Source organism: Oxyura jamaicensis, chromosome 2 (assembly GCF_011077185.1).
Source record: "Oxyura jamaicensis isolate SHBP4307 breed ruddy duck chromosome 2, BPBGC_Ojam_1.0, whole genome shotgun sequence".
Taxonomy (NCBI): Eukaryota; Metazoa; Chordata; class Aves; order Anseriformes; family Anatidae; genus Oxyura; species Oxyura jamaicensis.
Genome location: NC_048894.1, coordinates 96,982,867 through 96,996,223, shown reverse-complemented (window position 1 = coordinate 96,996,223; position 13,357 = coordinate 96,982,867). Strand labels below are relative to the sequence as shown.

At 40.2% G+C, this 13,357-nt stretch overlaps 1 protein-coding gene across 2 annotated transcripts in view; it reads right to left on the bottom strand.

Moving 5' to 3' along the window:
- MBP (myelin basic protein) overlaps positions 1–13,357 on the bottom strand; it is an 88,218-nt gene that overhangs the window by 16,644 nt on the left and 58,217 nt on the right. For both annotated transcript variants that reach the window (XM_035318131.1, XM_035318132.1), the window contains exon 3: positions 2,897–3,327. In XM_035318131.1, coding sequence (XP_035174022.1) covers positions 2,897–3,327 — 431 coding nt within the window. The remainder of the gene's footprint in view (positions 1–2,896; positions 3,328–13,357) is intronic.

Below are 13,357 nucleotides of genomic sequence, written 5' to 3'. Positions count from 1 at the left end.
TTCAAGCTGCTTTTGGTTGAGTCTGCTATCAAAATCTTGATGAGGCAGGGGGTGGAGGGGACAATGGCAAATGCATTCGCTGCCCCGTAGAGGAGAAAGTATTTCTGTACATTCCAGTACTTCTATTTCTATTTACTCCCATGGGACTCCCACGGGCTCTTAATTTAACTTCAGAATTCCATGATAAGGGAGAACCTGCTCCATGGGAGAAAAGGAGGCCACAGAACAGTCCCTTCTTTGTTCCTACCCCACCTTTCCTTACACAATAGTGAATATTATTCATTTATGTACTTTTCAGCTATGGCTGGAAGATGAAAATGCCTCCACAAAGAATTTGTAATGTGTTTTGCTTGAATGTCAGCCCTAAATTTGTACAAAGAGCAAGTGTTGTCTTTGCATTCCAGTGCTTGCTGGTGTGGGTAGTTCAGCTACATGCTCCTACTGGGACAGGGGTTGGCTGAAAAAGGATGGTGGTGAGGAAGGCAGCTGCAGAAATGCTTTGAAAAAGCTTCAAAATTTGGTCAACAATGAATGCAAGCAAATAAGCAGTGCAGCTCCAGGAATGCTTCTACGTCAAGCCTTTGAAATTCAACCTTGAAGGTGCTTTTCAGGGTATCCCATTTACCAAAGCCCTAGTAGAGTCTGGAAAACTGCCAAACTTCTTTCTCGTTCCACGAACAACTTTGGCATGTCTCACTACTCACACTACAACATTTGGCAAATTAGAGCTATTTAGGTTTTAAGTACAGATTAAGACTATTAGCCACCTCTCCTTCCTCTGTATACACACACACAAATAAATGACAGCACAAGCCTTCCTTGACACGAGAAACCAAAAGGCATTGATTCAAAGGCTAAATAAATAATCGTTTGTGGCACATTCTCAACATTTTCAGCACTGAAACTCTCCCACAACGTAGCTTCCTAGGCTGTTTTCATGCATCAATATGATCACTGTGGGAAATGGGGGTAGAGGTGCTTTGGCACTGGAAGGCAGTGCTAATGGGACTGACTTTTGCCAGAATAACAAAACATCTCTATGCTTCTAGACGAAATTTGTAAGCCAGAACTCTCAAATTAGATGCAGTAGTTCTTCAAAAAAACAAAACCAATCACCCCTAATTCTGTACTGTTTTTACAGATATTTAAGTGCCTCTAAATAAGCTTACTGAACAGAGATAAGACAGGTGATATTCTGTCCCCTTGCACATGATTGATTGTAGAGAGCTGAAGGGAATCATAGTGACCATGTTCACCCCAAAGGTCACAATACAGAAATCTGTACAACTTGCAGCTACTAAAAAGTGGGTTGGTTGGTTTGTCTTATTGCTAGGCAAGAATGTACACACCTCTGTATAGTCTGAATGCAGAATCTAAGTTTTTGGTATTGTTTCCTTGGTATAAAGAGCATTTTATATATGATTTTTATTGAGTAATCCAGTATACTAATAAACCAGCAAGAGTTGAGCTAGCCAACCAGGTTGCAGAATACAGCATTGCTGGGAACAGTCTGTGACAGCTGTGAGATGAAGAAAAGGGGTTTTTCTTCCTTCTTGCAGCAACTGCTTGCTGCATGTTTTAGCTGCTGTATGAACATCCCTGTAGTTAGTTGCTAAATCCTTGTTGTAAGCATTATGATCACAAGCACTACTGTCCCTGCTTCGTAAAGGGGAGCAACACCAAGACCAGAAAAGGCAGCACGCTTAGCACTGGTGACCAAGGGGGAGAAGCTTTGGTAGTTCTGGTCTTAAGGTCCCAGAGTATTTTCCATCCAGTGCTCTCTACACATTGCCACAGCTCTGTAGGGAAGTGATCACAAACCCACTGTAAACCGCAGTATAACGCCTCAATGCAACACCGCGAGAGGGCTGATTTGGGAAAGCTGCACGGACTGACCCATCCTAGCAAGCATCATGGGTTAGAACTGTTGAACAGACAGCAAAGGTTGACAAAGGTTACCAAAAAATTCGTGGCCAGCCAGCAACTGTGAGCATTACGTTTTGCAACGCTTACACTTTGAGCGACTACATCAAACAATATATTTAGCTAAAATGCAGATTTTAAGAGTAGATCCATTCAAATGCTTATGTAGTGTGTAAACACACAAACACAAGACTATTTTCACCCTTTGCTATGTAAATGATATCTTAAATTTTGCCACTCAAACAGCAGTGAACTCTTTATCTGCAAACTTGTCAAAGGATGCAGATTAATCCTGGAATAGGAAAGAATACAGCATCCTTTAATCAATACCTTGTTTTTCTATTCAGAACAAAGAAATGATTTTGTTACACAACTCCTAGTATGAAATGGTTAGAATACAAGTCTTTGCTTCTCACCAGAATAAAGCAGCTGGACTATTTTGTAATGCTATCAACTGAACTTAAAACATGCCCTTGTGCAAGCAGGCTAAGAATCTGGCCACAGTTCTTTTTCCAACATCTATTTCCAAGTCTGCCCCACAATTAGTGCCAAACTATCAAGCCATTGTCTTGCATTTAGTGCTTTCATCCAGCTCCACTTTGCAAATATTTGAAAACAACACACAAAAGCAGACTGACGTCTCTCTCTAAACAGCACAGCATACAAATGCATAGAATGCACCACATAAAATGTTCATAAAAGTTCCTCTCGGTAATGTTTCTAGAGACACCTGGACTTCTAATACTTCTTGTTATGACCCAGAAATAGCTCCTCATGTTTCCCAGATCTATGCTTTTTTTTGTTGTTTTCAGATCAAAGCCAAGCATTACATGACACAACTGCAAGTACTGTCTTGCTGGCTAAGTCAACTCTTGCATTATAGCAGTTACACCTTCTTTTTAGTCCCACCCTTCCTTTTTAATTGTACTTTATTTTGTTGTAGCTGTGCAGTTCTCTATTCCTCAGAGCTCACCTTGCCCGAGCCCCGCCGGGGAACGTGTCTTTCACCTCCAAAGAATCTGCCCAGCGAGTCAAGTAGACCCGAGTCTCTGTGCCTTGGAGATCCATGTCGAGCATGGTCTGTAGTGCTTGCAGAGGCCATTTTTGATCCGTGCCGGAACGAGGAGCGTTTTTGCGAAGCCATCAAATCCGAATTCTCTGAAGCTGCTGCACTGTCCTCTTGGATGGTCTGTAGCTCGTCTGACTCGGAGGGCCGATCTTTGAAGGTGTTGTCTTCTCTTCCTGGGGCATCTCGGGAAAAGAGGCGGATCAAGTGGGGGCGACCGCTCGTGTCAGCTGGGTTGGCCTCAGGCCAGGCATTCTTCGGGTCTGCTGTGCCTTTGGAGTCTGTCACCGCTGGGCTCTTCGTGGAGGTCCCATTGTTCTGGTTCACATCTGCCTCTCCTGCAAACAACAAGGATGAGATATGAATACAGGCCTGTGAAAAACAGCCCGGGAACAATGCCGCTTTCTCTCCCTGGCCTTGAGATGGTCATTTCATACAAAACCCGTAAGCTGTGCAGTTGCAGAGAAACTATGTTCTCTAGCAGCCTGTCAGAACATTAAGCTATCTCGCAGCTGAAACTCTGATGATGTTCTCACACAAAATTTGCTGTAGTTCTAGGTGGGTTTTTTTAATCAGTATTTGTAAATGTTAGACACACAACTGAAATTAGTTTTGTGGAAGGTTTACTGTTGATGAAGCTTTCAGTCAATGTCTGGACAATCCGATTTCCAGTACTTCCCGTTGAAGACTGGAACTCTAAACTCTCTCTTTGTTTCTAGAACAGGAAAAAAAAATAGTTAAAGCAACGTGCAGGGCTGTGTCTTCTCAACTGCACATTCCCCCTCTGTGCTGTCAGAGCATCTCTATGCTTCATGTCTGTCCCCAGTTCGAATTTCTCACTGTAACTTCATTAACAATCAAAAGCATAATGAGGCGTGAGGGTTTTCTTTATTATTTAAATTGTCCTCACTTCAAAAAAGTGGAGAATACTTGACTGTAATTTTCTGCTTTGCTTCCCATAACAGTTTTTCCTCCATGTGTGAGCCTGGCCTTCTACATCTGATGTCCTAACACTCTGATGGTGACTGAAGGCCTGGAGCAAAACGATGTAATTTGCATTTATTACTTGTGAAAAGTGATGATAAGAATTACCAGAATCCAATGAGCATTTAGCCAAGGAAGGAGCCGAGGTGGACCTCCTTGATATAAGTGAATGAAGCGTTTGCTGCCTTCTCTACAGTTGTGTTCTGACGCACGCACTAAAATATCTGAAAAAAATCAGTTACAGCACACTCGATCCTTAACATCTACTCCCTCTACCAGTGACACAAAACTTAGGGAGGTTTTTCAAACAGCTCCACCATTACTCCTACTGCATCAACTGAGGAATATATCTTACCACCAAGGAATACAAATAATAATAATAATAATAAAAAGTAGGTTACTGCTTCGGTAGCAGCCTTTCAGCCTTCAGAGTAAATGCTTCTCACATACTACCCCATGTTGGAAAGACCAAGTATTTTGGAGTTAACAGAACTTGAAAATGCAGAGATAAGTTGCAGTTAGTCATGTATTACCTTTAGGATCTTCTAATTATCTCATTCCCATTTGATTTGGTTATTGTTTCCATGAACAGGACAGATTCTGGCAAATACTGTCATGTTTTCATGCAGTCAAGGCTCAAATACTTCACTAATTCACCAGAGCAATCTTAGACTTGCCACAGTCATTTCAAATTGCTTTTCCCACCCACAGCGCACTGAAGAAACCTCTTCTCAGGCTGAGATTAATTCTGAAATAAATTTATGGATAACAGCACAAGACAGTAATGCTGGTTTCTGCAAACAGACACCTGGTACTCACCAGGCTACCATTTGTTGTCATCAGTCTGCTGCAGTTTTACACAACTTTCTATATAAAAATATATCATGCAATTCTGCTGTACACCTTTGAAAACTACCTAGAAAACGCTGGGGAAACTTTGAGAGGTTTTTCTTCGGTTAAAACATTTGAAAATATTTCTCAGGAATACAGTTATTTAACCAATGCTAATTTTGACTTAAGACCTCATCAGAGGAGAAAGGGAAGATATTTGCTGGCACCTTTGTGATTTTGGTTTTCCTGAAAAGATGATTTCAGGTTTCTTAGGAACTATTAAAACCCTCGACTGTTTTTCTTAGTCAAATGAAAGAGAAAGTAACATCACCAATATGTGACACTTTCTGAAACGGCAAAACGTTTCGACTAGGAGCTATAACCCTAGATTCTATACCATAATACAAATCCATTCAAGGCCAGAAAAAGAAAAATGAACAAAAGAGCTATTGTATTTAATTAAATGCATTAACAAAACACTAGAGCATCTGCATACTAATATTTTTTACAACAGTTGTGCTTTGTGTCCCTGAATACGTGTATTGGTAAGCAACAAAGGGCATTTGTGCCATAAAAGTAGCTTCTCCCAATGCATATGCAGCGAGCTGCAAAGTATAAATCTTCCTGTATGTTCTATTTCAGTAATGAAAGCATACATTTAAGTTTTTCTTTTGGATTTTTTTGCACACTTCGGTGTTTTCTAATATTTAAAAATATACAAGTGAGAGAGAGAGTTAATATTTGAGCTAACTAAGCAAAACCTTCAAGTACATTTGGAGAGTCAGACCCCTTTAATGATACCTTAAGGAAAACCAGAAACTCACAGCACACACAAACATATGCCTATTGGTTCATTTAGTAACAAATATTTAGACTTCCATTAAGGCCCATCATAACTGCAATGCACATGGTACTGATACTTTCTTTGTTTCTTCTGGCAAGACAAAGCCCTGCTTTGACAAGGTTGTCTAAGACAGAATAAGCAAGAGCACCCTTCCTATAGCATATCATTTGTACAAGAGAAAGCTGCCCAGGGAAGAAGAGGGCTTCAGGCATTTTTATTTTTATTTTTTTAATTCTTGTAAAGTTGTTTAATTTTAAGAGTTCATACAGCAGAATGCATTGCCATAGGCATAACTGGAAGGCTATTAAAGCGTATGCTCTTTTATTTGCACTTAGGTGAAAAAAGTCATTGAAAGCTGTATGAGTGAGAGCATGGGAAGGGCATTTCCTTGCTCCATCCCAAAAAGCAAGCAGGAATCTGTCATTTCAGCAGAAGACCACTCCCGCAGGCAATGTCACCTTCCCACATCCTCTCGAGCACTGCAGCCCTCGAGCCTGCCACTGGCACAACTTTACCTGAGCATGTTGATCAGAGTGGCCAAGCCCTTTGTTCCCTGTATATGCAGCAACTCCCAAAATGAAGGAACACAGATGGACCAACAAATCCAGTCTCTTAGCAAAACTCCAGGGGTGCTTTTGAAGAAGCAATATTAAAACAAACTCCCATTGCCTGCCCATACAAGTCATGCCACATCTCCGTTTTCACAACCACTATGCCTTAACGCTCAGGTTGGTAGAATCACTTTATCCCATTTCTTGGGAATCAACACTCTTGTATAAGCCTCAAATTAGCTGGGACCTCTCAGCCCTGTGGTTTGAATAGCTACTGTCAAAACTTGTTTTAGACAAAGTGAGCTCTCCATCTCAGATGGAGATTTTACAAACACCAGAAGTAGGTAATCAAAGTCACAACACTGAATACTTACTACTTTTTACAATAACTACAGATTGCTGCTACTGATTACTAATTTTCTTCTTGTTTCCCTCTTTTTCTCCAGGTACAAATATGAAAATGATCTCACTTAACTTTAGGGACCTTTTAAATCAACTTTTCTTTTTGCATAAGTCATGTATATTTATGAAGTGGTGCTCTTCAGCATACAAAATACAAAGCATATTTCTCCTCTCTCTTCTATGATAAGACAACTAGGTAGTTAAACACAATGCAAAACAGTTAATTCTAACTATATTTCAGTAGGTTTACTGAAATGCTGATGACAAAACATTAAAATGTGGAATTTTATACTGACATACCTGTATTTAGTCACTTGAACAATTGAAAGTTACACCTGAAAATTACTCAGCTTTGTAACGACTAAGATTTCAAGATATTTAGTAAGCTGAAGTAGTGGTAAGGCATATGTGCAGTGTACAGGTAATAGTTTGCCTTGCATTACCTGGGGAGGCTGAAAAAAGTCTCTTCTGGAATATGTGGCTTTTAGTAACCCTAGGGTTACAACCCAATTGAGACATTTCAAAGAATGGAAGGGACAGAAAAAGCAAGTCCAGCATCACTACGCAGGAACTGCAGCTGAGGATGTCTGGGTTCCAACTCTGCATTGAGATCATAGAGCTGTTCAACATTTGTCTTTTGTTTTTTAGGCAGTTCAGTTCTAATATTTAGACACAGTGATATGCTATGAAAGCCAGGGTCAAATAAAGGTCAGGCCAATTCAACACTTGATTTCTTCAGAAACAGGATTCAACTATCTGGTGCTCAGCAGCATCAAGTAGCAAAGGCAAGTGTGGAAAAACTATTTAACCTGTGGACCAGTGCAGGTCATCTGCCAGAAACAGCAAGGCCAGTTCGGGCTCCTCTGCTGCCAGAAGTAGGAGCAATGCACTGCTTGGTGTGCAGTGGGAACACCTGCTGGTCAAACTAAAAGAAATGGAGAAAGGAGGGTGACAGAAGGGGTACAAACCAATAAACTGGAGCAGAGTACAGTTCAGCAAACAAGGTTACAGATCTCTTGGTCATTTCCTAAGTGGCTGAAGAAAACAGAGGAGTTTTCTGATCAAAATTCTTGAGGAGGTTGCACTTGCTCCCTTGAGCATCACTGAAAGGTACAGCCCAGCTCCTGTTTTTTGTACTCTGCAGTGCAACTTACAGCAGAATGGAGCATCTACAGCAACTAGACTGCAATAAATTAGTATTCGGGATGAGGGAAAAAGAATTATGTTTGCATTACTCAATATGAACTGCAAAGTTTGATTTTTCATTATGAGAAATATACAGCAGACAAAAAAAAATGGCTCTCAGCCTAACTTCACTGATCTGGTTAGGAGGCAATATGCCATCAGACATTTTGTTTCATCAATCTATTTACCAGGTTTGTCTGATGCTTGTCAAATTGTTGGAAGTCAACTCTGACCAAATACTTCTGTCTGGATTATGTTGCATGCAGCATAATGGTGTGAAAAACAGTTGGTCATAGCTCTGAACACACCCCAAACCAATCTGCTGGTGCATTTATTAGCCTTTGCACAACTATTTTTTACCATTTCCCTAGCAAAACAAGTGCGGAGAAATGTGTGTCTCATAATACAAATTCACATGAGTTCAATACTCCTGTTATAGTGAGCCAAGAGACCTCTTCCATTATAGATTGCACTCCTCCCTCCCTCCTTGACAAAGCTTATCACTTCTGGGAAGAAAATCCACCCATAGCTTCAATGTAACTTCATAGCACAGGATGAATATTTGCACGGGAAACTTTGCTTTTCCTGTGAGCTGTCAAACTGTAGTCCAAGCCCTCACAAAGATGAGAAACCATCTGCTAAGCTTAACATGCACTCCTTTGACTCTCTTCCCTCACTGCACACATTAGACATTACAGAGCATATAAGGCTCTTACCAAACAAGAATAAAAGGGTTTCCATTCCATCGATTAGCCCAGTACATTTCTACCCTACTCTGATGAAGCAGTGAATAATGGGTATAAAGTGGCACAATTTTCCTCAAACAACGCCAAAAAAAAAAAAAAAAAAAAAACAAACCACAAAACCAACCAGCCAAACAAACAAAAATACAACACCAAGGAAACCTTAGTACTCAGAGTAAGAAGTGGGAAGAAAAACAAACAAACAAAAAAAAAAAAACAAAAAACAAACAAACAAAAAAGAAAACAAAACCCACACATCTGGCCCAGCATAGGCTCTTAACTACCTATGTAACCTGCAGAGTCATATTTGCACTTCTGTTGAACTAAGTCCAAGACCAAGTTTAATATAATTCTATTGAACTAAGTAAAGGACCAAGTTTATTAACCCAACATGTAGTATGGGACTAAAGATCATTGGCTAAGCACGCAGTCGAGGATTTTACTGCTGTTGGTAAAGGCATAACATGTTTTTAGAACTGATATTTAGACTGCATTGCTGTGGCCAGAAGAATGAAACTTTCACTTAAGATTTCGCTTAGAAGAAGACAAAGAACCTGATAGATGCTGCTTTCCATGAACCCCTGCTGACTTAGGGAACAGCAGTTCTCAGCCAACCTGTGCAGGCAGCCTTATGCCATCCTAGGGCTACTGCCAGCCTAAAAATTGATAGATGGCATATGATCTATTAATTGCTAGACCATCGTTAATATCTCTGTCTTGGTGTAGCTGCTGACTGCTCGAACACCTCACTGCTCCAAATGCACCCTGGCCCTCTCTCTCTGAAGAATGGCTCATGCAGAAACAGAGCTTGCCCTTGCAGCAGAGCTCGCGTGACAACGCAGAAAGGTTTTGATGGGGAGAAGGACGGTGCCAGGTCACATCCGATTACGGAAATACCTGGCTTTACAGGCTCAGCAGGAGAATGGGATGACAGCATGCCGACACTATTTATGCTCAGAAAGAAACTCCTGTGTTTGACAAACATTTGTGACATAATTCACAGCCAGGTGCTGTGCTAGGTAAGGCGCTGAGTAAAGTCTCCCTTGAAATGACTCACAACCTGCTTCCCCAGGGGACACTTGCTGGCTGCCAAAGGTGTCTGTAACACCAGTGCTGTTCTTTGACACTGAGAAAAATAAACCTTCCATCCATGCTGACCTGCCAGTTTCTTCTTGGTTCCTTCAGTGCTCAAGGGCGAGTAGGTCTGGCTGTGATACCGAGATGCACCATTTTCAGGACTTCCCCCAGCTACATGAAATGTAGTTATCAGAGCTCACACACCAGAGTTGGAAAAAAAAAATAAAAAATCTGTAAAGTACTTTATCCAGAAAGTTACTGATAAGAGAAAAAGGGTTACATGCACACATCTCTGTGTAAATAGTAACTGCCCGATTTTGTGCCAGTTCTTTCAGAAATGTGAGACTGACTGAGAGGGGAAAACAAAAGCCTTCAATATCCTGTAGGAACAGACTTGGGCTTGCATGCAGCTGGATCTCATTTTGCTGCTTCTGGTCCTCTAATACTGATTTCCAGATCTGACATTTTGCTGCTGGTGGGACAAGAAAAGACTTTTGGATTTTAAGTACTGGGCCCAGTCACTGCACTCTTTATACAAGCAGCAGCAGCTTGTAGGGGTTCCACAGAATCTGCTTAAAATAAAAACACAGTGTGGTGACAACTGTTTCAAGGTCATGCTTACATGGACGCACACTATAAAATGATAAGCATCACAATAAGTCAATTATGTTATTTAACAGCAAATATCACAAATCTTCTTCTAAATTTACCTCTTTCAGTTCAGGGACCCAATGCTTAAAAACTAGATGATAAACATGAAATAGAATAGATCCTTGTAGTAAGCAGGTGGGGTACAGGTGCTGTGTGGTGGTGTGTCTGTGGTATTCTGTTTGGTAGGGTAATTACACTGATCTTTTCAGCTTATGTGGTAAAACCCAAACACAATGGCCAGATGAAAACATGCAAGAATGTGACATGTAGCTGGAACAGTGGGTGACACTCTAATGAAAATGCTGAAGTCTTACCTCTTGAATTTGTAAACACCACCTCATTTTTACAGCCCTGGCTGTAATTTAATGATCTGAGAGGACTAGGTCTATGAAACAAAAATTAAAACACTGCACATTCATTACAGTTGGGTTCAGCATTATTATTCCACTGTTTTATGGTATCACTGTGCAAAAACTAGTAATACTGAGTCAAATCAGATTTTGGATATACTATCACCAGGGGTCCTCTCTCTGTAAAACTCTTGCTTATCGTGAGGCTTTTCACCAAGGGACATGTAACTCCTAGCATCTGCATGTCAGAGATGTGAAAACACTTGCAGACTGTGTAGCAATAGCTCTGTGCTGTAGTCAGTGCCCAAAGGCTGGATGTTAACAGGAAGCACATGTGGTTACTGTGGGCTGAAATGCGTTAACGTCCTCTTACCCGCTGTGAGGGGCTGCTCTCTGGGAGCCAGCTTTTACACTTGATGGAAGAAAAACAATGTCATGTCATCCCCAAACTTGTTTACCCTGCATTATTTGTCTTTAAGTATCCTCTTTTTTTTTTTTTTTTTTTTTTTTTTACTGAAGAAATTTAGCCCTTCACACAGATGCTCAATTAAAGCAGCAAAATGAGCTGTGACAGCAGCTGAAATAGCCCCGTTCATTATGGCCATATCAAAGGAAAGAGATCACAGAAAGACAGCCCACAATGTCTTTCAAACCATAGGAATGGCAGCACTAATCGCATAGCAACTAAGCATCTTCTTCCATTACAGATTATGCTGAAGGTATCAGAAACCAGAGGTACAACAACCCTTTTTTTCTTAAACTTACTCTACAAGTCACACACTACCACCAGATTCAACATGCCAGAAATTAGCAGAGGGCAGGGAGGATGTTACATATTTCTTTGTAGCTGCACTGAGCTTCATTTCCTCCTCTTCCCCTATTCTAGTGGTGTTTTATTTATACTACAGGATATATATGTATCTCTGCAGTGAGGTGATGCATCTTTGTACGGAATTACCAGTTACTCTCAACTGCTAAGGTGTTGCAGAAAGGTTTTCTATCCATCTTCTGCCTTTTCATGGTCTTCTGCCTTTACATGGTCAGCACAGCTAGGTAAAGAAAGCTAATGATTTGGGAGTACATGGTACCAGCCGTAACAAGAAAAAAACTGTTCTGGACTTTGTTACTTGACTCCTGGGTGCTCAAAGGTGATTTATGCTTACAAGCACAGTAAAATAAAAGTAAAGTAAAAAGAGGCATTCAAAAAAGTCAAAAGTATCCCCCACTGGAAAGTTATTTTGATATCAAGGTAGCAATTAAAACCAACCCCCTCGATTGCATTAGCTACCTTGCACTCTGTGTGTTTTCATGCATTGGTTATCCCTGCCACTGGCTTACAATGAAGAGATGAAGTGAAGCCCACACGGTGGCCTACCATTGTAGAGGAATGCAGCAGTGTAGGCCTGGCTTGCAGCCTCTTGCTCTTGTTTTCCAGAAATTCTGGCCTTGCTGAGGGTTACAAAGGAGAATACAGAAAACAAAAAAGCCTGTGGTTGAAACCAGTGGGACTTGCTATGGCAGAAATTTGGAATCTATGAGAAGCATGTGGCAGTTCTCCATACAACCCGCAGAAGTTTGTTGTTGGAGGTTTTTTTTTTTTGTTATACAAAAAAACTTAAAAGAATTTTATCCACCCACCAGTTTCAAAGAAAAACATTCCTTTGTTGTTACTAGAACATATAGGTTTGGTTTAATCTTAAGTATCTCACAAAGGATCCTCCCACAGTAAAATGAGCTGTGGCATCATTTGTAAAAAAACAATGTTATGTTCTTAAAGAGGAAAAATGAAATCACCTGTTTGATCCATCAACATTTGTCATCCTTACAAATTGTACAACTGACCACTAATAAACAAAGGATTGCTTGATAATTATTCTTCTCTGCTACAGTCACATTGAGCCTAACTAATTATTAGGTTGCAAAACCTGTACATATCACCCCCACAAAAGTAATAGCACAACAAAAGTGCTAGTACTTAAATCAGATTGCGCAACAACTCACGTTATCTTTTGTATTTTTCACAAGCCACATTTTTCCAAGAAATAACCTATTCCCGTCAGTGCAACTGAATATACAGTAGTAGGTTTAGTTGTCTTTCATAATGTCACAGGGAAGCAGGGTCTTAAAATCAGCAGAACTGCTGGTGAAATGAGTGAGCTAAGGGCAGTGACTGAACCAGCTTGTTCAAACCAGCCGTAGAATATAGGCTGCTAGAAATCATCACATCCTCCAAAACTGTACCTGGTGACATTACTGTTTTTCCTTGACCAGGGGTTAAGCATACATGTCATAGTTTATACTTAGGAAGAATACACTGCAGAATAAAATACAGTTATAAATTATATAAAATACAGTTATAAATTATATAAAATACAGTTATAAGTATATAAACTATATAAGCTATAAGTCATATAAAATAAGTTATATAAAATACAGTTATAAGTATGATAGCTTTAAGAAACATTGATTGTGACCACAGAAAAATGACTTATAGCATGAGACTATAAAGCCTTCCTTGGATAAGCTGCTTTTCAGTCCTGCAGAGTCAAACTGTTGATGTGTGTTAAGTTTTCCTGTCAATAACTACGTAGACCTAACCCCAAAACACTTCACAGTAGTGACTGTAATGTGAACTACTGCATACGTAAAAGAACATGAATGCTTGTAGCTCCCCAAAAACCACAGTATTGATTTCATGGTTTTGTGATACTACTTCAAACTTTGAATTCCAGGATAGATTTTTACAGAGC